Source organism: Ilyonectria robusta, assembly GCF_021365365.1.
Source record: "Ilyonectria robusta strain PMI_751 chromosome Unknown BGZ61scaffold_8, whole genome shotgun sequence".
NCBI lineage: Eukaryota > Fungi > Ascomycota > Sordariomycetes > Hypocreales > Nectriaceae > Ilyonectria > Ilyonectria robusta.
Window position 1 is genome coordinate 1880764 of NW_025764442.1, and position 20569 is coordinate 1901332.

The 20569-nt window shown below is 55.0% G+C and overlaps 7 protein-coding genes across 7 annotated transcripts; 4 read left to right on the forward strand and 3 right to left on the reverse strand.

Annotated features, from left to right (window-relative positions):
• Positions 1 to 355: 355 nt before the first annotated feature.
• BGZ61DRAFT_228585 (fatty acid desaturase-domain-containing protein) lies at positions 356 to 2427 on the forward strand. Its single transcript, XM_046238193.1, has 2 exons — positions 356 to 694; positions 768 to 2427. The coding sequence occupies exons 1-2, from the start codon at positions 447 to 449 to the stop codon at positions 2266 to 2268; spliced, it is 1749 nt and encodes a 582-aa protein (XP_046105739.1). The 5' UTR covers positions 356 to 446; the 3' UTR covers positions 2269 to 2427.
• Positions 2428 to 4989: 2562 nt separating this feature from the next.
• BGZ61DRAFT_531965 (vacuolar protein 14 C-terminal Fig4p binding-domain-containing protein) lies at positions 4990 to 8357 on the forward strand (the record flags this gene model as incomplete). Its single annotated transcript, XM_046253799.1, has 9 exons — positions 4990 to 5057; positions 5226 to 5388; positions 5512 to 5679; positions 5745 to 6405; positions 6466 to 7370; positions 7421 to 7539; positions 7594 to 7673; positions 7731 to 7890; positions 7994 to 8357. 9 exons carry the CDS (start codon positions 4990 to 4992, stop codon positions 8355 to 8357), a joined length of 2688 nt encoding a protein of 895 aa, XP_046105740.1.
• Positions 8358 to 8483: 126 nt separating this feature from the next.
• BGZ61DRAFT_531966 (uncharacterized protein) lies at positions 8484 to 9437 on the reverse strand (the record flags this gene model as incomplete). Its single annotated transcript, XM_046253800.1, has 1 exon — positions 8484 to 9437. One exon carries the CDS (start codon positions 9435 to 9437, stop codon positions 8484 to 8486), a length of 954 nt encoding a protein of 317 aa, XP_046105741.1.
• An 842-nt stretch (positions 9438 to 10279) lies between these two features.
• Positions 10280 to 12109, forward strand: BGZ61DRAFT_419249 (uncharacterized protein). Its single transcript, XM_046243457.1, has 2 exons — positions 10280 to 11303; positions 11366 to 12109. Exons 1-2 carry the CDS (start codon positions 10320 to 10322, stop codon positions 11948 to 11950), a joined length of 1569 nt encoding a protein of 522 aa, XP_046105742.1. The 5' UTR covers positions 10280 to 10319; the 3' UTR covers positions 11951 to 12109.
• Positions 12110 to 12349: 240 nt separating this feature from the next.
• BGZ61DRAFT_576463 (mitochondrial carrier domain-containing protein) lies at positions 12350 to 14253 on the reverse strand (the record flags this gene model as incomplete). Its single annotated transcript, XM_046256221.1, has 7 exons — positions 12350 to 12876; positions 12941 to 13412; positions 13485 to 13541; positions 13605 to 13697; positions 13757 to 13889; positions 14015 to 14117; positions 14216 to 14253. The coding sequence occupies 7 exons, from the start codon at positions 14251 to 14253 to the stop codon at positions 12843 to 12845; spliced, it is 930 nt and encodes a 309-aa protein (XP_046105743.1). The 3' UTR covers positions 12350 to 12842.
• Positions 14254 to 16047: 1794 nt separating this feature from the next.
• Positions 16048 to 16628, forward strand: BGZ61DRAFT_450643 (uncharacterized protein). Its single transcript, XM_046245748.1, has one exon. It carries the CDS (start codon positions 16256 to 16258, stop codon positions 16535 to 16537), a length of 282 nt encoding a protein of 93 aa, XP_046105744.1. The 5' UTR covers positions 16048 to 16255; the 3' UTR covers positions 16538 to 16628.
• Positions 16629 to 17416: 788 nt separating this feature from the next.
• BGZ61DRAFT_350952 (autophagy protein Apg9-domain-containing protein) lies at positions 17417 to 20252 on the reverse strand (the record flags this gene model as incomplete). Its single annotated transcript, XM_046240288.1, has 3 exons — positions 17417 to 18739; positions 18789 to 19509; positions 19567 to 20252. 3 exons carry the CDS (start codon positions 20250 to 20252, stop codon positions 17417 to 17419), a joined length of 2730 nt encoding a protein of 909 aa, XP_046105745.1.
• Between the last annotated feature and the right edge of the window lie 317 nt (positions 20253 to 20569).

Consider the following 20569-nt stretch of genomic DNA (forward strand, 5'->3'; position numbering starts at 1 on the left):
CAGTGGAACCCTCCGGTGCAAGCCCTTCCGGACCTCACAAGTGACCGTGGTGGCGCCGTCAGTCATCTCTAATGTGCCCTGTAATTGGGTGCCTGAGCCCAGTGAACAGGACTGGACCCAGGCCCCAGGGGTTTGGGCCACGAGAAGCCTGCAATATCCATGCCACCACTGTGGACGCTAGAATCCAACACGCACCATCCGCAACACGCACACCACACACACCACCTTCGCCGTTCCGCGCAGCCCGACAAAAGATGCGGTGAATTGACCCGTGGAGTTGACCCGGTTTCCCCCTCTTTCCGTCTTTATCTTGGGCGCATTCCCTCGCGTATCCGCTGTTTCTTTCGCTCGTTGGCCTTAGACAAGCTGCCGTCACCAATACGCAGCCAATTGTCCCCGGGACTCCTTCCTCCAGCTTGCAGTGCTGCTTTCCTTCTGCCGTCGCCATGTCTGTCACTGCCCCTCAGCGCATCACGGGCTTCCCCCCACTACCTGCCAGCGCCAGCAAAGGCCCGGCGAGGACCCCTCCGCGAATGACGCGCGATGAGATCGAGGCCATGATCGCCGAGGGCCGCAACATTATCGTCCTCCACGGCCAGGTCGTCAGGGTTGACCCTTGGCTCAAGTACCATCCTGGCGGTGACAAGGCAATGTTGCACATGGTTGGGAAAGACGCCTCGGACGAAGTCGATGCGTGCGCCACCATCTTCTATGTCTGCAACGGGATGACACTATGCTGACTTGCCTTTTTTTCTTCTCCGTGTTAGTCTGCATTCCCTTGAGGCGAGACAGCAGATGTTGCGTTACCGAATCGGCCGTATCGAAGGCCACTGGACCAACTTCACCCCGCCCATCCAAGGCGGCGTCTACCGCACCCGCGCTGAGATCGAAGCCGCCTCAAACGATGCCGATTGCTCCAAGGATACCTCCTCCAGCCCCGCGACTTCACGCACACCCTCTCCAATCTTTGACGACCATGACGGAAAGGGCGTTCGACATCGCCCCGGTCGTGAGAACAAGGCCAATGCCGGTGCTGGTTCGGTCTCTCCCGCTTCATCCGTACACGAGGAGATGGACGGCATGTCGTACCTAGATACCGTGACCCTCGAACACATTAGTCTCGACCTCGAGAAATACCCAGCTCCCGACGAGGTTACCCAGGCCAAGATTGTTGTCAAGTACCGTGAGCTTCACCAGCGCATATACGACGAGGGACTGTACGACTGCAACTACTGGGCGTATGGCGTGGAGTGCTGTCGATATGTCTCGCTTTTCATTGGCATGTTCGTGGGCATTCATTTCAAGCAGTATTTTCTCGCTGCATTTTGCCTCGGTGCAATGTGGCACCAGCTCGTCTTCGCCGCCCATGATGCTGGCCACATGGGCATCACTCACAGTTTCCATGTTGATACGGTCATTGGCATCATCATTGCCGACTTTATCGGTGGCCTGTCCATGGGTTGGTGGAAGCGGAACCACAACGTTCACCACATTGTGACAAATGCTCCCGAGCACGACCCTGATATCGAGCACATGCCGTTGTTTGCCGTCTCTCATCGCCTCCTCGGCAGCCTCCGATCAACGTATTACGAACGGGTCATGGAATACAATGCCGTAGCTAAGGTCCTTCTCCGTATCCAAACCTGGACCTACTACCCTTTCCTCGCTCTGGGACGCTTCAATCTCTACGTCCTCTCCTGGGACTACCTTATCGTTGGCCGTGGTCCTACCAAAGGTCCCGCAGCATGGCATCGTTGGCTGGAGATAATCGGCCAGATCTTCTTCTGGACGTGGTTTGGGTACGGAGTTGTCTATAAGATGATTCCCGATGGATGGTCTCGATTCACTTTTATCATGGTCAGCCACATCACCTCATCACCGCTTCACGTGCAGATTGTCCTGTCTCACTTTGCCATGAGCACCGCCGATCTGGGGCCCCAAGAATCGTTTGCCCAAAAGATGCTCCGGACTACCATGGATGTTGACTGCCCCGAATGGCTTGACTTCTTCCATGGCGGCCTCCAATTCCAGGTCATTCACCACTTGTTCCCTCGTGTCCCCAGGCACAACCTGCGCAAGACTCAGAAGCTCGTTCAGGAGTTCTGCAACGAAGTTGGCATCCCGTACGCCCTGTACGGATTCGCCAATAGCAACAAACAAGTCATTGGAAGGCTGGCCGAGGTGTCAAGGCAAGCAGCGATTCTGGCCAAGTGCCAGAAATCGATCGTCGAGAGCGGTGACTATTCTGGTCATCACATTCACCACTAAGCCTGGTACTGCGAACACAAGCGAGCCTCCTCCGTACATATACGGGCTTAACTTGCACTAGTATACCCCTTCTCATATTTCGGAATGCTCACAGGGGGCGGGATTTCATTTCCTCTCCCCGGAGCCTTCGGCATTCGAAGCCAATTCGACCATGTCTGAACAAGCCTGCTCACTTCTAACTACGTGTCACATTTTCTCCCCTAATGCGGCGATTTCGGCATGGACTCACTCTCACCAAGACGCCGATTTCCTCCGAACCCCGGGAACCATTAATATGTGCTACACAGCTATGTCGATCTCAATTATCAGCTTTGGCTTCAGTTGCGGCACTGCTGAAGTCTCCAATTGCCGATTTGCGACAGGCAAGGGCCTGGTCCAAGGAGGATCAGTGGCCCGCTTGCTTGGGAAGCGTGGCTCAGACCCTGGCTAAATGGGGGCTCTATCTCACTCCCGGGAAGCCGCGAGCCGGAACCCAGAATCCCAGAGGAGAGGTTGATTGTGGGGTGGACATGGGTGTAATCTGTGAGGCTGAGGGGGTGGAAATGAACTGGGGAATAGGTATTTAAGGTGAGGGCATCAAGTGCAGTCCCGGCAGCCATCTTCAATGTTGAATGGGACCGACACCTAAAGAAATCCAAAACATTACTCTCATTTCATATCTTAAGGAACAACTCGGCGTGACCTCTCGCACATCGACATGACGACTGGAAAAATGGACGACGTGGCAGCGGCCAGAATCCGCAAGGCCAGAGGAGCCAAGGTATGATGTCGACAGCAGGCTTGAGACTGGAAAATAAGAGACTGAAACGGGATCTAGGACGACTTTACGAGGCGAGCGGCCATTGCTGCTCAAACGAACCAGGAAACAACGGGCAACTCCGACATGAAGGGCAAAGGGAAGGGCAGCAACTCGCAGGGAGGAAGGAAGCCTCCCTAACTCATGGTGGCCGAGATTTCTGTCATTTCGCAGCATGGATCCCAGGTCTGTGTGTAAGTGAACATGTCAGATAATCCCCATCCCCTATTTCCGACCTTGCATATCCCGGGCGGGGGGGGATAGAGCCGGTACGCCGGGACAGAGATGGGGGAACCCGATGGGATGCGGGCGTCTATGGCGTAAGGATCATGATACATGGTGGACTTCAAGGGGGAGGTACTGGCTAGGTTCTGTGTGTGGAAATGGGTTAGCTGTTCTGAGCTGTCGGCTGCAGATGGGGATAAATGTAACCCATATCAAATCGAAACGATTAACTTGTGAGATCCTACCATTCGGCCTGGTGTGCGGCGGATGAATATGACTTGTGCCTAGAGGCTGCAGGGATTTCTTCCCGGGCGAACTAACACGGTCCATCCGCCTATTGACAAGCACCTCGGTCTGAGCAGAAGAAAAGAGTAAGCGGACGAGGCAGACACCAGCTCGGCGCTGCAGGTCTCCGAGCCCCTCAATGACTGGCGCCGTGTGGTGGTGTCACACTCTCGCCGGCAGAGGGCGGTGCGGTCGTGACTGATGAACCGGGCTGGCTGGTCCCATCACATGGCGCATGGAGATGCGCCTAGTGACGTCTTAGGCCGACCCAGGATCGGGACATCATCCCAAGTCTTACGGGGGCTGCACAGAGACAGGGCGAGATGAGGGGGTTCGGAAGGCGATAGGGTAGGATCGGCGTGAGCGCAGACGCATGCGTTTGGCTTCGGCTTCCAAGTTTGTTTGTTTGATTGTTGGAAAATGGTGGAGCAGGGAGCAGCGTTGTGTCTTGTTTTTGGTGGTAGTATCACGTACCACGCACGAGTCGGACGCCGGAAACGGCTGGTTGAGATCTAGATCGCCCGCCATTGTCGCGACTTGCTTGATCTGGGACACGAGAGTCAGGGGCAAGGGTCTATAATTCTGATAGCAACCAGAGCCTTGTGCTGGGATAGGTGTCACATTCGACGGATTTGATGCTGACGAGAAATCAAGATGCTGGTGGGAGTCGCTTGTTCCACAGGCCGGATGTAGGACACAGCACGCGACAGTCTGCCGACGTCATGAACCAGTCCAGATTATGAGTATTGTCATTCGTACGTACAGGTGTTGCTATTCGCACACATATATTAATTTCAATATTTATCGCTTATACTCAAAGTGATTTATCTTGTTTATTCGGCTCTAAATGAGAAAGGCAAGCATTGCGTCTCACAACTTACCGTGAGAATAGTAGGTACACTTATCCAGATAAGGCTTTGGTAAAAAAGCGTGCACCTGCGTGTGAATGACAATGCTCGTGTGTGCGAATGCAATACTCTTCATTACAGCGTGCAACTGGTTGTGACACAGGACTCTTGGGGTTGAGCGCCCCTATAATAATGCTCTGACGCCACTGCACAGCCTGCCCGAGAACCTAGCCCACTACGGTCCGCGTGCATAAACTTACCAAGGCCTAACTACGGGGCAGGTGCCCACTGTCGGTGGGAAGTTAGAGGCCCCATGGCTCCTAATCATCACTCCTGGGCTGCAGCTCTCCAACCTCCAACGAACCAAGCCTGCCTTAACCCATTACCTTGCAACGCACCTTCGACTACACCAGCCAGCCGAGCTTCACGCGGCCTCTCACCGCATCTCCATCGCCCTCATCGCGCCGCATCTCTATCACCATCGTTCTCACTGATCGTCGCTGCCCCGTCGCACGCACTTCCGCCCCTGTGCTCCGTTCTGCGGAGCATGTGAGAGAGCTGCCCATCATGGATGCCAGTATCCAGCGGGCCCTCAACGACAAGCTCTATGACAAGCGCAAGGTTGGCGCCCTCGAGTATGTCTCACACTCTCTATCCTCCTCCCACACAGCTCTTTCTGGCTTCTTCTCTTTGGCTTGTCGTGCGGATCTCATGTTCTTCACACGATCCTGCCGCCGCCGCGAGCCAACTAGTTCTCTAGCCTGCGTTTGTCCTCTAGCCTCATGATTAACCCCCACCTGTAGTCTTGAGCGCGTCATTCGCGAACTCGTCAGCACAAAGGACTACCAGCGTGTCCACGACATCCTCGAGCAGCTCTGCAATGAGTATGCCTACGCCGTCCACCAGCCCCATGCTAGAAATGGTGGCTTGATCGGCTTGGCTGCCGCTGCTATCGCCCTCGGCTCTGTATGTTCTGTCCCTGGACTCCCCTCTTTCCTCTCCATTGTGAGGAGTGCTGTGGCTTTACGTTGTCCCATGCACTCTACCCTTATTGCTACCACAACTACTGATGCGATTTGTAAACTATAGGAGCTGCCTCGCTACCTTGCCAAGATTGTTCCTCCCGTCCTAGCTTGCTTCACAGACCAAGATGCCAGAGTCAGGTATTACGCGTGCGAGGCCATGTACAACATCGCCAAGGTCGCCAAGGGTGAGATTCTCGTATATTTTAACAGCATATTCGACCAACTTTGCAAGGTACGTTGCTCTTCACACTTCAGCAAAACGCCTTGCCCCTGGCACCAGTCACTGACACGACATAGCTTGGTGCGGACTCGGAGCTCTCGGTCAAGAACGGCGCGGAACTTTTAGATCGCCTTGTCAAGGATATAGTATCCGAATCCGCCGCCTCTTATGTCTCTATCCTTGAAGCCCCTCCTGAGTTCGAGGGTGATGATAAGGTCTCGTTGGATGACCATTCCCACTTGCCTACCGCCTTCTCTCTACCTCGGTTTATCCCCCTCCTCAAGGAACGAATCTGGGTCATCAATCCCTTCACCCGCCAATTCCTCGTCGGCTGGATCACCCTTCTCGATTCCATTCCGGACCTTGAGCTTATTACCTACCTACCAAGGTTCCTCGACGGCCTTCTAAAATTCTTATCCGACCAGAATCCTGATGTGAGAGCTGCCACACAAAACTGCCTGGATAAGTTCCTCAACGAGATCAAGCGCATCTCCCGCATAAAGAAGGGCATTCTCGAGAGTCGGAGGTCCAAGGAAGGCGCCAAGCGGAAACGACAGGACTCGATGGACAGCGACTCCTTGAACCCAGAACTTGAGGAAGGGGACGAGCTGGATTCCGATGCGGCAAATCGTGATGACGAGGATAGCAGTGAGGAGGACTGGATTCCCGGCCAGGATGTTGAGATCAACTATAAGGAAATCCTTGAGATTTTGACGGCTACGTTAGACTCTCCACTGGGTGCGTATCTAATCAACACATCTATTCCTTTCCATCATTCCGTTTGCTAACATAGAACAGAGGAGGACTGTCTGCTAGAATCGCTGAGGTGGATCGTTGAGTTCCTCGACATTTGCCCAGAAGAGGTGTTGCCCTTCACCCCCAAGATCCTGGCCCATATGCTCCCAGCCATGGCCAGTACTAAGGAGACCATCCACCAAGCAGCGACCCGTGTCAACACTTGCTTGATGGATTATGTCGTATCTCTCTCAGACGATTCTGAACTGGGCCAACCTCACACTGCCCAGGCACACCCCTACTCAACATCTCGACTCCCTATTCCAGGAGACAAGTACGATGGCACGAATAGCAACCGAGTCTCGTTGTCGAGTTCCAGAGACCTCGACATTCGCAGTCCGACTCCGGCCCAGAATCGTTCAATCTCAACACCCGCAAACATCCCCACCACCCAGACACAGGCCGATCTCGACTACGCTGCTGCTGTCAACTCACTCACCCTGCTATTCCTGAACGACCATGAAGCCACTCGCGTTGCCGCCCTGACATGGCTTATCATGCTGCACAGAAAAGCCCCCAGGAAGGTGCTTGCATTCAATGACGGCACCTTCCCCGCCCTCCTCAAGACGCTATCTGATAACTCGGACGCCGTTGTTACCAAGGATCTGCAGCTTCTGTCGCAGATATCCCGGAATTCAGAGGATGACTATTTTGCCAACTTCATGGTGAACCTCCTCCAGTTATTCTCAACGGACCGCAAGTTGCTCGAGACACGAGGCAACCTCATTATTCGACAACTTTGCCTCAGTCTAAGCCCCGAGAGGATATACAGGACTCTAGCGGATTGCATTGAGAAGGAAGAAGATGTCGAGTTCGCGAGCATCATGGTTCAAAACCTCAACAACAACCTTATCACCGCACCTCAGCTTGCGGATGTTCGAAAAAGACTACGGAATCTTGAGACCAAAGTAAGGAGATGGGCAGAGGTTGATTATATATATGCTGACGAACATCTTAGGATGGCCAAACACTGTTCGTGGCTCTGTTCAGGTCATGGTGCTACAATGCGGTCGCTACCTTCTCTCTATGCCTGCTGGCACAGGCCTATGAGCAAGCATACAACCTGCTACAAATCTTGTGGGTTCTATATCGAGGCCACCGACTCGAGGATGGTTACTGACGGACTCTTAGCGGTGAGCTGGACATGACGGTGAACATTCTGATTCAGGTCGATAAGCTTGTGCAGCTGATCGAATCCCCTGTTTTCACCTGTCAGTTGTATTCCTAACCCAGGGCGTGATCTAATGGCGTACTGACTCCAAGTCCAGACCTACGTCTCCAATTGTTGGAGCCTGAGAAGTTCCCGTTCCTGTACAAATGCATGTACGGCATCTTGATGCTGTTGCCGCAGTCATCTGCATTTGCCGCACTGAAAAACCGACTCAATAGTGTTAGTTCTATCGGCTATCTACACGTGGCACCCAGAACGTACGTTCCTCCTCCCTGTCCAGGGTGTAATCTAAGACTACACCAAGACCTTGCATCTAGGAGTGCCGTCTTGTTGTACTCGTATCGCTAACGTGTGTCCTAGTACTACATCGACTACGAGTAGCTCTAACTACGATAGACCGAATCGACTCAAGGGCCGGGAAGATGGAAATATCAGGTGGCAAGAGCTCCTGGAGAAGTTCCGAAGTGTCCAGGAGCGAGCCCGGCGAGCCCAGAGGCAAGGATTAGACGGGGAAGACATGCCCTTCATTGGGATGAGTGAAATGCGGATAGGAGATGGAGCGATGGATCCCAAGGGCAAGGAAACGCGGACTCCAGCCACAACGACGCCGACGCCTCAGAAGGATCCCACACCAGCACCACCAGTACCAGCCAAGAGGACTGGTCTTGGGAGGCAGTTTGGAAGGTTGGGCGGCGCGGTCGCGGGGAAGAATCGGAGGAACTAGTGACGACTCTGTTGAATCGAGGTGCATCGGTTGTTTCGGGTTTTTGGCGAGGGAGAACAACAAGGTATCTCGGGTTGGTGTTTAGGCAGGTGTCTCTATTGCATCCAGGGATAAATGGGACAATTGTCATCTGCGTCGTTTGACGGGACTCTCGCGCTCAACTAGGCCTTCAAAGACGGCATCACGCTGTGATGTAAATGTGCGTAGTTGGCCTCGGAGGGCCTCAAGCTCCGATCTGGCCATTTCTGGATTGCTGGGCAGGCCGTGAAAGGTGGCCATCTGAAGGTCAAGATCCCGTTTCTCGGCCAGGATGGTGAGGTACTCCTGCTCGTCACGGGCGATGTCGGCTGTGGTAGGGTGTGACGATTCGGCAGACGCAGAGAGAGCAGCGACGCGGTCCTGGAGGTCGGGCAACTTGGCAGACATGGCCTTGACCTTGCGTTGAAGTTCCAGGTTCTGCTTTGCTAGGTGAGCTGGGGGCTTGTACTCGTCGCCTTTGAGTAGGCGAAGAAGGTTGTGGATCTTGGACGTCTCCTCCTCTATATGGCGGTGGAGAATGTCGACACGAGACTTCATCTGCTCTGTCTCCTGGATACTTGCCTGGAGACCGACCATACGACGACCCAGGTCCTCGGGCTCCGGGAAAGCGACGCCGAGTTGAAGGGCCATGCTAGCCAAGGCATCGAGGGCGGTGTGGCCCTCGGCAGGTAGATTGTGCTGGACGGCGTCGAGTAGACCTTGTCTAAGCGGTCGTCGCGGGCCACGGGAAGGGCCATTGCCTGTGACGAACTGGGCATTGGACTGCTCGAGGGAGAGCTCTTTCAAGGCAGCGGCTTCTGACTTGGCGAGTAGCTGACGCTCCTCGTCGGCGGCGTCGTTAAGAGAGGCAAGGGCGAGGAGGGCCTTGAGGGTGTCTGCGTTGCGCTCGAAGACGGGGACGGGGCGGGGATGGAGCTTTGCGGCGAGCCAGGTGTCAATATACGACCAGTCGCGGGCGGTGGAAGCAGCTATGCGGGCGACAGAGGGGGAGAAGATGGCGGAGTCTTCGGAGAGGTGGTGGTGGTGGCGGCGGTGAGCCATGATGGGAGTGAGGCTGGTGTTGGCGTTGGGAGGGGTTGGTTGTTGCAATCTAACCCGCGACGAGTCACTGGCGGTAATGGTGGGTTCCTTCCCTTGGAAATAGGTGGACGCAAGATTGTGTGTCGAGTTGATATGCGTAATTGAGTAAACGGCGTGTCTGCGTGACTGAATGGTGTCGTCTGGTCGATGAATGCAGCAGCCACAATTCGATTCAAGGTTGTTTCACGAATGGAGACACATGCAAGGCTGAAGGGTGAAAAGGTGGGTGAATTGGTGCGCCACAGCTCGAGTCTCGACCGTGGCGTTCTGTCGCTGGAAACCCTGTAAAGATCTGGGCACATGCGACCAACGGTAGGAGTTGCTGGGACTCGACAGCCCCGTCCCCCCACCATAAATCCATAAATCTTATAGCGCCCGCCGCTAGTGACTGCAGCGGACGCCCACCTACCAGAGGTACTCTCGATAGGAGGGTACTTCTGGACACGTGGAGCTCTGGCGGCTCAGGCAAGTCGCCGACTGACAGCACCCCGGATTGGAAAGAGGACAGCGTGGGCATTGGTTCTGGCTGTGCAGTTGGTTGGACGCAGTAGAGTCTGTCGACAAGTCTTGTCCAATGTGAGTCGTAGCCTTTCCCGTTGTTCTTTCCGTTGTCCTTTGAAGCATAAGTGTGTCTTCTTCCGACGCTCTGCGTGGTCGTGTCCGAGCCAATTCTTGTCTTCTGCATTGTCGTCTCTCTTCCATGTCTTTGTGAATCTGCGCGTCCTTTCGTCATTGGACCTCCCTCCCTATTAAGACGTCACAGTCTCTCTCTCTCTCTCTCTCTCTCTCTCTCTCTCTCTCTTCCTCTCGCTACTTTATCGTCGTCGGTAACAACCGCCCGCCATGCAACTCCGACTCTCGACGCTGGCCGTGGCCGCCACCACGCTCCTGGCTACCGCCCACGGCCTCTCGCCCCAAGATATCCCGGGCGACCTCCCCGTGTCGTCGCTCCTGACGTCGGCGCAGACGCATTTGTCCCGCGGCGAGACCAGCGAGGCCCTCGTCTACTACGACGCCGCCCTCGCCCGCGATCCCTCCAACTACCTGACGCTCTTCAAGCGCGCAACCACATACCTCTCCCTCGGCCGCACCACCCACGCCACCGACGACTTCAACAAGGTGCTGTCGCTCAAGCCCGGCTTCGAAGGCGCCCATCTGCAGCTGGCCAAGATCCGCGCCCGCTTCGCCGACTGGGATGGCGCCAAAGCCCAGTTCCAGGCTGCTAGTCGCGGCGCCGACTCGGCCGAGGTCAAGGAGCTCGAGGAGGCCAAGCTCGCCGCCGCGCTGGCCTCAATGGCTGAGCAGGGCGAGAAGTGGGATGAATGTGTGAACCACGCCGGCACCGCCATCTACATCGCCAACAAGTCGCCCACCCTGCGCGAGATGCGCGCCCGCTGCCGTTTCCAGCGCGGCGAGGTTGAGGAGGGCATGGGCGATCTCCAACACGTTCTGCAGCTGAGGCCCGGCAACACTACTCCCCACGTTCTCATCTCCGCCACCACCTTCTACGGATTGGGCGATCTGGACAACGGTCTGGCCCAGGTGCGCAAGTGCCTACACTCCGACCCCGACTCCAAGGTCTGCAAGAAGTTGCACCGCCAGGAGAAGGTCATCCACAAGGCCTACACGAAGATCCAGGGCCAATTGAACCGCGGCCAAACGACCACCGCAGGGAGGTCTCTTGTGGGAACCGCCGAGGAGCCGGGCTTGGTCCCTGAGATCCGGAAGCAGGTCGACGAGCTCTTGGAGAACGGAAGCATCCCGGCCCATGCCAGGGTGAAGTTGGTGGAGGAAGTGGTCGAGATGACCTGCCAAGCATATTCTGAGGTAAACCCCCCTTTGGAACATGCTCACCTCGCCCGTTCAATTCACTAACTCTTTGTCACTAGTCCGCCCACAAGGACGCCTCCAAGTACTGTGATGAGGCTCTCAGCCTGCACCCCAACTCCTTCTGGGGACTGCTCCACCTGGGCAAGACGCAGCTCAAGGATGAGCGGTACGAGCCCGCCATCCAGACTCTCCAGAAGGCCGCCGAGGTGCGCCCTGACCGCAAGGACAAGGTCAACCCCATCCTGCAAAAGGCCCAGATCGCCCTCAAGCGCAGCAAGACCAAGGACTACTACAAGGTGCTCAACGTGGCCAGCGACGCCGACGAGCGTCAGATCAAGTCAGCCTACCGCAAGGCGTCGAAGCAGTTCCATCCGGACAAGGCCGCCAAGCAGGGCATCAACAAGGAGGACGCAGAGAAGAAGATGGCCTCCATAAACGAGGCCTACGAGGTCCTCAGCGACCCGGAGCTGCGCGCCCGCTTCGACCGTGGCGACGACCCCAACAACCAGGAGCGCGGCGGCAACCCCTTCCAGGGCAACCCCTTTGGAGGTGGTGGTGGTGGCCATCCGTTCATGTTCCAGCAGGGCGGCGGCGGCGGCGGCAACTTCAAGTTCCAGTTTGGAGGACAGCAGTTTGGGTTCTAAGCTGCATCTGCAGCTGCATATTTGGGTTCGGGGAACAAGTCATTTCGTGTACTACAAAAGGGCGCCCGTGCAGGCGTGCGTGGCTGGTGTTTTGGTGTTGGCTCGTCAACGTAGCTTTAGATATACCTCGAGAATTGAAGCATTTTGGGTTCCTCTTCATTGTTTTCTTATCTTCCAATTTAGTCAAGCATTGTGCCTTCACCCATCTCATATCACGCCTGTGATTTCATCATGGCGCGACTGGGTCTTACTGCCAACGCCGAAGTCGGCGGCGGCTGTGACTGGGAGGCGAAATCTCGACTCTCAAATGACGACATGGTGGCGGACGAGCCGAGCCGAGTGTCGGCATAACATGTGCAGTGGTGACGGATTTATCACAAAGGGCTCCGACGAGAGGATTCATTGCAGGCACAGAATTCAAACACGCTCGCCGGCCAGCATCGAGTCTGCCCGGCCACGGCGCGTTGCTGTATCTTGACACAATATTACCAACAAACATATCATCACACACACCCGCCATCTAGCCGAACCTTTCCGCCTTAGCCTTCCTTGTAGGATTTGGAGATTTTATGTACACGTTCGTCGCTCATGTCCAGTCTGCAGTCAGTCGCTTCTGCTCCGTGGGGGAAGTGCTGGCGGCTACTCTGCCGGGTTCTCGTGCAAGAGTCCAAGCCTGGACTGGCGAACGTCGAACCGAAGAGAAAAAGGGGTCCGGGGTATCGAAGATGCCATCGTCGCCGTAGCCGCCGTGGTGGGCACTGTTTGGTATTCTTGTCGCTCAAGTCTTTTTCGACGGTCGTTCATAGTCCCCGGCTCGAATACGACTTCCACAAGCGTTCGGTCCCTGTCGTCGTCCCCCAGTTGTTTCTATTTTAAATGATAATAAAGTGCTTCACGAAGCGTCGTTGCGCTTGATGAAATAAGACCTGTTGAGAGTTAAAGGTCAGCGAAAGAATTCGGCTAGGAATTGTTTTAGCAGACTTCACTTACTTTGAGAATTCATACGCCGACCAGCAAATGGCAGTGCTGGGCATTGTCGTGACGACTCGGGGACGAACGCCCTTGAAGAAGCCACGGAATCCTGCTCTCCGGTATAGCAAACGGCATCCACCAACGAAGCTATTCACGCTTCTCACTTCAGGGTCAACTGCAGTGCCCCGGGTTTGCAGCATGGTCTTAATGACGTCCATGGGAGTTGTAAGTCCGGCTGCGAAGCCACCAGCAACGGCACCAGCCAAGCAATGCGTCACAGGGTCGTAGTCTTTTGCGGGGTTCATGGCGGTGGAGATAGACTCGTATGCGAGGAATTGGAGGGCAGTAAAGGGTACCGTCATGGACAGGGTCGTCGGGTACGAGATGTAGAAAGCGCCTAGTCCTTCCGTCTTGTAGACGTACTTGGCGCAGTCGACCATGGATCGGTACATCTTGCTCGAGTTCTGGATCTGCATGCGTTGCTTGATGACTATGAAGACAAGATGTCAGTTACCAAATGTTCGGGGCGGTTTCGGGAAGGCTTTGAATTGTTGCGCCGTACCATCAAAGGGGTTCATGAAGGCGTCGCTGGCAATGGTGGCGGCGGCACCGCTGGTGGCTGCGGGATTTCTACATTAGCAGATTGCAACTAGGGTCGGTTGAACTGGAAGAGAAGACTAACCAGCAGCAAGAGGGTGGTGAACACCAGCTTGGTTTCCTCCCATGGCGTGCTTAACAGCCTCATATGTCGCAAAGTAGACGGCATGCGCGGGACCTAATGATGCGCATTAGCAAAGGGAGGACGGCAGAACGGGGGAGCGGCGCTGAACTCACCGGCTCCAACAATGACGCTGGACATGCCGCGCCACAGACTGAAAAACCCCTCGGTCCTAGCGATGTGGAATGTGTTGCGCATGACACTTGTGGAAGCTGGGGTCGTGCTCGGGTTGAGGATTTGCATTCGCGTCTGGGAGGCTTGGGTCAGAATTGAGGTTGGAGGGAGGCAGCAAGTTGGGTATACAAACCTTGATCGCATCGATGGGATACATGACGGTGTGCTCCTGTACGGCGAGGGCGCGGTCAGTATTGGACAGAGAGTCGAATGGGGAAGTCGGAGCAGCATACGGCTATGCCGGCGAAGGCGCCTGCTGCCATGTTCTGCAGCAGGGAGAAGTTGGGCGGAAGGGATTCATAACTGGAGCGGATCTAGTCAGTGGAAGAGGCCTTGGGAAAGAATTCGACGAGGCCGTCGCGGGTCGCAGCTCGAGCCGAGTCAAGGCAAGGGGAGCTCACTCGTAGTCCTCGACCGGCTCTGCACTTGGCTGGGCCATGGCGGCCACAGCTTCCGATGCTCCGCCGAAAGGCTTGGATTCGAGGGTAGCCAGGTTGAAAGCTGGGCCTAAGCCGGGCAATTGCGGTTGAGTAGAGGCGCCGGAGAGCGTCGTGGAGATTGGGGGACGGACGAGGGCGCGATGGGACGTCGAGGTCTGCGATGGAGGTGATCAAGATGAGATAAGACGCAGGCAATTGACGTCTCTCAATTCGACCGGGGGTGGATGGGTGGGTTGGCGCAGCGAGTCGTGGGTGGACGGCCGGGAGTCGTGCGTTGTGCGTCGTGCGTGTTGACGGCGGCGTAAGCGTCGATTAATTAATCGAATAGAGAGGATCTGCTCCGTTGTAGATGCGCTGGATACTCGTGGGACGCGGAGGGTTGGAAGTCGCAGAGACGGAAGCAAAGAGAGAGCAAGACGAGCGAGCGATGGAGCAAGTGACGAGGCGGAAACCGAGTAGCTGTCGTCTGAAAAATTTCCTGGGGGGGGGGTTGCTCCGTTTACGGCCTCGGAGTCCGGGCAGCTTGGCGGGCGGCAGCGGGCAAAGCAAGTAGCCTGGGCCCGCTCACAGCGCCGTAGGTACCTACCAACTGGACAAAAGGTCGACGGAGTGCGCCCGCGGAGGTACATGGTTTGCGCTGAAGCTGCGCGGTGTAATTGGGCAGCGCTCCAGCCTGGTAGGTACCTTGCCCCAGAAGGGTAGGGGGCCACCAGCCTGCTAGCCCCGAAGTACCTCGCCCAGAGCGGAGGGGCGCCATTCTTGAGTGCCCCCCATGCGTGGACGGCGGATGTACAGTGCCGCGCTGTGCCATTGTTTCCAACAATGCGGATCTCCGGCAGACCCAAGTCGCGGCCTTCCACCCTCTGGTAGTCTAGATTAACGAATAACTAAATCGAGCCTCATTTGTCTTTCTCTTTTTTCTTTTTCTTTCTCGTTTGGGTCCCGTCTCGTCTCCAGTGTACCGCGTCCAAGATTATACACCGCTGTCCTCCAGCTGATGGCTCAACTCAACATATGTCTCTCCTGCCTGCCTACCTATATACAGGTTGGCCTTCAGGAGTCGGGACAGCATAAAACCCCCAGCCTCGCGGGGATATTGTTTCCCCCGTCAGTGCTGTGTAATTCGGCCAGGTCGCCCAGTGTCTAAAATCAAGCTGTCACTAACGCCAATGATCTCTCTTCTCTCCTCTTCTGGCAACGGGCCAGTGGGCAGCGGATAGTGGACAACGGACGGGCAGTGAACACGGCACGCTAAAGACGAGCTACCACGGCTTCGGACCCATCATGTATCTCAATGAAATCCCGGCATGCGAGTGTTTGTACGTAACCCTTCATTTTATTGTGCAAAGTTCCCCAGCCCGCAGCGCTCCTCTGTCCACTGTGCGTTGTCTCTGGGGGCCTGGACATCATTCTTACGGACAGTCCCCAGGTGCCACGGTCATCAAGTCAAGATGGCCTACAACGTAGCAGAGGGTTTGTTAAATGTCAAGTTTTCTCCTTCTCCAGCGGCACTTGATTGAATGCGGCTCCGGGAAACTTTTTACCTGGTTTGCTATTGCGGTGGCTAGAACAAACTCCACCATACCAGACGAGTGTGCACCCACTAGTCGTTGTCCGTCGTGGCTACATGTACGATCCCTACGACTCTAACGGCTCGTGGAGTATGTACCGCCTACTTCATCCAGACGCACATCTCTGTCCGCTCTCTACTTCTGTGGACGAACCTAAGGCAAGGCCCAGCCTGACCATCTTGTCGTCTCCATGTTGCACACACTCAGCAATCACTGATGGAAGTAAATAACACACACTTCAATGCACACAGGCCATCCCTCATTGATCTGACGAAATCGACAACCGCCACGTTTACTTAGATACGTAGATCCCACGCAAAATTAAATGATTGGTGTTTCCATGGCTTCTTCTAGCACTTGTTCTTCTTGGCCGGCCTGGCAGAGATGACCATCCGGCCCATACCATACCCGAGGTCTACGGGGCACAGCCATGTCTCCCCAGCTGCAGGGATGTTTGTGGCCCTCGACGTCCGTCCCCTGTCCTGCACCGCCTCGCCCTGCTTTTGCCCTGCTCTTGGGGTTTGGGATTTGGGGTGCATCATCCCTGGATGATGAGTTGTCCCGATGCGAGCTGATGAGGGTCGCAATTAGGTTATCAATCTGCCCGAGCTCCTCGGCCAGGAATAACGACACATGCCGACGGCCGACTGCCACTCCTCCGATTCATCCGATATGCCGACATCTCCTTTCCCTGTACGGAGTACCGAGTTGAGTGCCGCCTGGTAGAAACGACCGAGCGATTACCAACTACCTCTTGTCTTCATCAATGTTCCCGTGGACTTGACCCAAGCCACCGATCACCCGATCACCCCAACCGCCTAGCCTCCCTTTTTTGTCCTCTTGGTTAATTTACACACAAACCCTGGCGCGTATCCACACCAGCTTACTCCGTATATCTGCACAGTGCGTGTCATAACTTAGCACTATAATCTCTAATCTAATCAATCAATCAATCAATTAATCAATCAGCTGTCCTGTGCATGCATGCATCCACCATCACCGCATCAGTCACTCCAGGATCATGTCATGCAGAAAACTTGAATTGCCCCAAGAACTCTCTCGCACGACATGACAGGAAGCCCCTTGTTCCATCTGTAGCCCTCCCTCCTAGATTGATTCCGCCCCTTCCCGGGCCCTCCGATCTCCGGGGTTTCGAGTCGGAGCCGGGTCTCTCACTAATAAATTACTCATATATTACGGAGTACGTAGCAAGAAAAGAAAAACAGTCTGACAGGCATTGTTTACGCACACGGACATCCTTGGATTTTCGCATCGGCTTTGGGTTCGGACTCACGTCGCCTCCGAGCACGTTACACCATCAGACCAAGAAGGTGGCCCTCATCCGTGTAGTTATCCTATATTCTCCATCTACCACACGAAGCCACTCTCGCCTCTACCTTTCCCTGGATATCAGATTATCCTTATCCAAAACGCCCCATGTAAAGCGGCCCTGCGCAAGCGAAAGGATGCCTGACAGAGCCCAGAAAAAAAAGGGAGCCCATCGGGAGGCAAAGCAAAAGGGACCACAGGATCCCCACGTGCCCCCAACAAAAGAAAATATCGTCTCCTCCTCTGTTCTAACTAGCTCACGTTATACCATGCCTCCACCCCGGCGTGGCCGCTGTGTCTGTCGCAACTGATAAATGAGCCCCAGCACGCCAGCATCCGTCTCCTCAGTGTTGGCTGCGCTGTTCTCTCGGCTGAGACCCTTCCCAGGTGACGTTTCCCATGTTGATTCGCCCAATATTCCCCCGGCTTCATACACGGATTCTTCCTGTCTTGGTCGTCGGTCCCCGCCGCCATCTTCCAGTGATTCCTCAATAATCTGGCTCTCTCCTCGATACCCGACACGAGGATGTCTTGACAAGTACAAGCTCCGTGCTCCGAGGTTCCCAGCGGCTGGTTGGTGGTGTTGATCCAGTAACATAGATGCCATTGGGGACGGCGGTGGGATCGTTGGTCCAGCTCGTGGTCCTCGTCCCGGGCCGGGAGCCCTACTTCTTGCCCTACCTACCTCCGCCCGTCCCATGTGCGAGCCCTGCATATCCGCTGCCAACGTTGGTGAGTTGAGCCCCGGGAAAGCTGGCGGAGGATGGAAAGGTGGCCGCGATCCTGGTGGCATGTGTCCAGGGATCCCCGTCTTTGGGTTAATGACGTAGTTGTCAATAAAACCGTAGTATGAAGCTGCCATCTTGCCATGCTTTGTCGAGTAATAGTCTTCCCGCACATCCTGATGTCTGTCTGGTTGTCCTGTATTCCCAACCCCTTTCTGGAAGTCGAATACAGCGAACGAACACACGTAACCAAGTCCATCCACGTGAATCGTAAACTCACGGAAAAAGTCAATGATTTGGTCGCTGCACTTGGGTAACGCGAACAGAAGCAACATCGGTGTAGTGATGATGCCCATCACCTCCTCCAGGAAAATTACTACCTTCATCTTATACAGCTCAGCAAATTCCAGCTTCACCTCGAAGCTATGCAGTCGACCGTGCCAGTGGTCTGGCATGTAATGGGTGTATTCGATGACGTTACGCAGCGCATACTCTGGGTTGAACACGAGTGTTTCTTCTGAGACCATTCCTCGGGTGATGGCCCAAATGGCACCAAAAATGCCCAGGTAGAAAAGTACCGTCCTGTCTTTGGTGATTTCAAAATTCAGGAACAGCTCCGAGTCTAGAATGGAGCCCACCGCCAGGATAGCAGTAATCGCTCCGGTCATGAACGCGACACTTCGGGCAATATCTTCGGTCATCCGCTTGGGAAATTGATCGATATACCGAGTAGCGAATGGTACAGACATATGCAGCCGTTCGTAGAAGATATGTGGCAACTCGTTGAACTCCCGAAACTTCCACTCGGCCAGGGACGTGTACTTGCGCGCAGCTGCGAGTTTTGGGTCCTTCTGATATTCCTGCAAAATCTGTTAGTACTTGCAACCTCTAGGTATTGGAAACGCCTACATTGTAGTATGTGAAGAAATAGACGATGACAACATAGGCGAGAACGACGGGGGCAAAGATGAGATTTAGAAATCCGGCAAAATAGAGCCGCTGTTTTAGCTTCTGGCTCAGAACGCCTCTTCGATCTGCCCGGAGAAAATCTTGTTGGACCTGGCCTAGCTCGTTGAATGCCATGTCTAGGATGCAATAATGCAGGTACCACTCCATCGTCTTGGAGAATAACTGACGGCCTCCGAAAAAAGGCACGGGCAGAGAAAGGTCCAGAACATCCTTGTTAATCATTGCAATCAGGTAATTGTCTTTGCGCATCAAGCGGTTGGCGATGTCATGGGCATCGAGCCTCTCTTTTGATTGGCTTCCAATGAAGCGGCGCAGACTCTTGGATATGTTTGTGGCCGTTTTCGGGTTCTGGTCCCGCAGTGTCATGAGTCTGGCCACAACGTCCTGCCAGGATACAGTTTGCATGTCTTGTTCCGGAATATCCAGAAGGTGTATGTAAAAGTCTCTGATATAAATGAGGCGCCGGATCTCGACGAAATACTGTACCGACTTCCAGATGAAGAAGAACGAATACAGCCAGATTCCGAAATTCCAGAACCCGGACATTTTGCTGGTGCATTGCTTGATGACGATTTCATTCAAAGACTGGCTACCAGGGACCTTGGAATAGTCGACACATTGGCACAGGAATGTCAACAGCACGGCCACGAAGAGAGTCTCACTGTCAAGAGGTCAGCATGTTTGGCTCAGTCCATAGCATCGGGAAATCAAGACTCACAGTAACCACAAAGCGTTGGCGCATAAAATGCACCACAGCCCACCTCCTTCGTAATAGTCGTACACGTCCCGCATAAAGCTATCCAAATTCGAGGTGTTAACCCACCTCCAGAGAGCCTTCTCCCGAGGACCTCCTGAAACTATCCCTCTTACTACGGGCCTAGGTTGAGGCCCTGAGGTGGCACTAAATGGATCTTCCTGGTGAAGTCGTTGCTGCGTTGTTGCTGCATCCCATTGCGCCCGAGCTCTTGCTGACGATGGCCCAGCGCTCGCTTGTGGAGCAGGGTCCGGATGTCGTCCTGAACGCCTTGGTGGAGCCGGTAGAAGATTCTCGGCTTCATTGGCTTCTACTAGTAGAGATGCTGGTACATCGTTGTCCACCTCATCGTCCTGGTGGGCTGGCCATCTGGAAGGTTGTCCACCAAAATGCCGTGCGTGGGCGGCGGCTTGACGGGTAGTCCGGGCGTTGTCTTTTGTGTCAAAGGCCGCGCTGTCGACCGTCATGCGGCTATCACCGACTGCCAGGCCCTCTGCATCAAAATCGTTGAAATGTTGTCCCAGGTTTTCCTCGTCCAGCCCGGGATGATCGTCCCCATATGCGTCGTCGTCACGGGAACGCAACTGTTCATAGAAGGATCGACTGCCTCGCGAAGGCGGAGCTATCCGAGAGAAGATGTTGGACGTCATGGTAGGCCCAGAGGCAATGGTTCATCTATGGGCCACGATGGGCATGTCGTTGTGATATTGAGTGTCGGTGCGGATGACGGTCGAATGATTGCGAGATGCAGTGGAGGGGATACAGTTAAGCAAGAGCTACGCTGCCCCGAGAAAGTCGATGATTCTTTGGATCCAGGCGATGGAGATAAGGCGTCGATAGGCTCGGAGGGTAAACTCTATCAAGGAAAACTGATGAGCGCCGTTCTATCAACAGGATGGGGTCGGCTTTGGAGGGCAGGTGACCACGATCAGCGTGACTAGGCGCGCATGCGTGAGCTTCGCACGTG

Excerpts from the sequence above, each read along its gene's own strand:
- BGZ61DRAFT_228585 (XM_046238193.1), top strand. The coding sequence starts at position 447 with ATGTCTGTCACTGCCCCTCAGCGCATCACGGGCTTCCCCCCACTACCT. Across the intron at positions 695-767 it reads GCCTCGGACGAAGTCGATGC|TCTGCATTCCCTTGAGGCGA; the intron begins GTGCGCCACCAT and ends TCTCCGTGTTAG.
- BGZ61DRAFT_419249 (XM_046243457.1), top strand. The coding sequence starts at position 10,320 with ATGCAACTCCGACTCTCGACGCTGGCCGTGGCCGCCACCACGCTCCTG. Across the intron at positions 11,304-11,365 it reads CCTGCCAAGCATATTCTGAG|TCCGCCCACAAGGACGCCTC; the intron begins GTAAACCCCCCT and ends CTTTGTCACTAG.
- BGZ61DRAFT_450643 (XM_046245748.1), top strand. The coding sequence starts at position 16,256 with ATGTCTCCCCAGCTGCAGGGATGTTTGTGGCCCTCGACGTCCGTCCCC.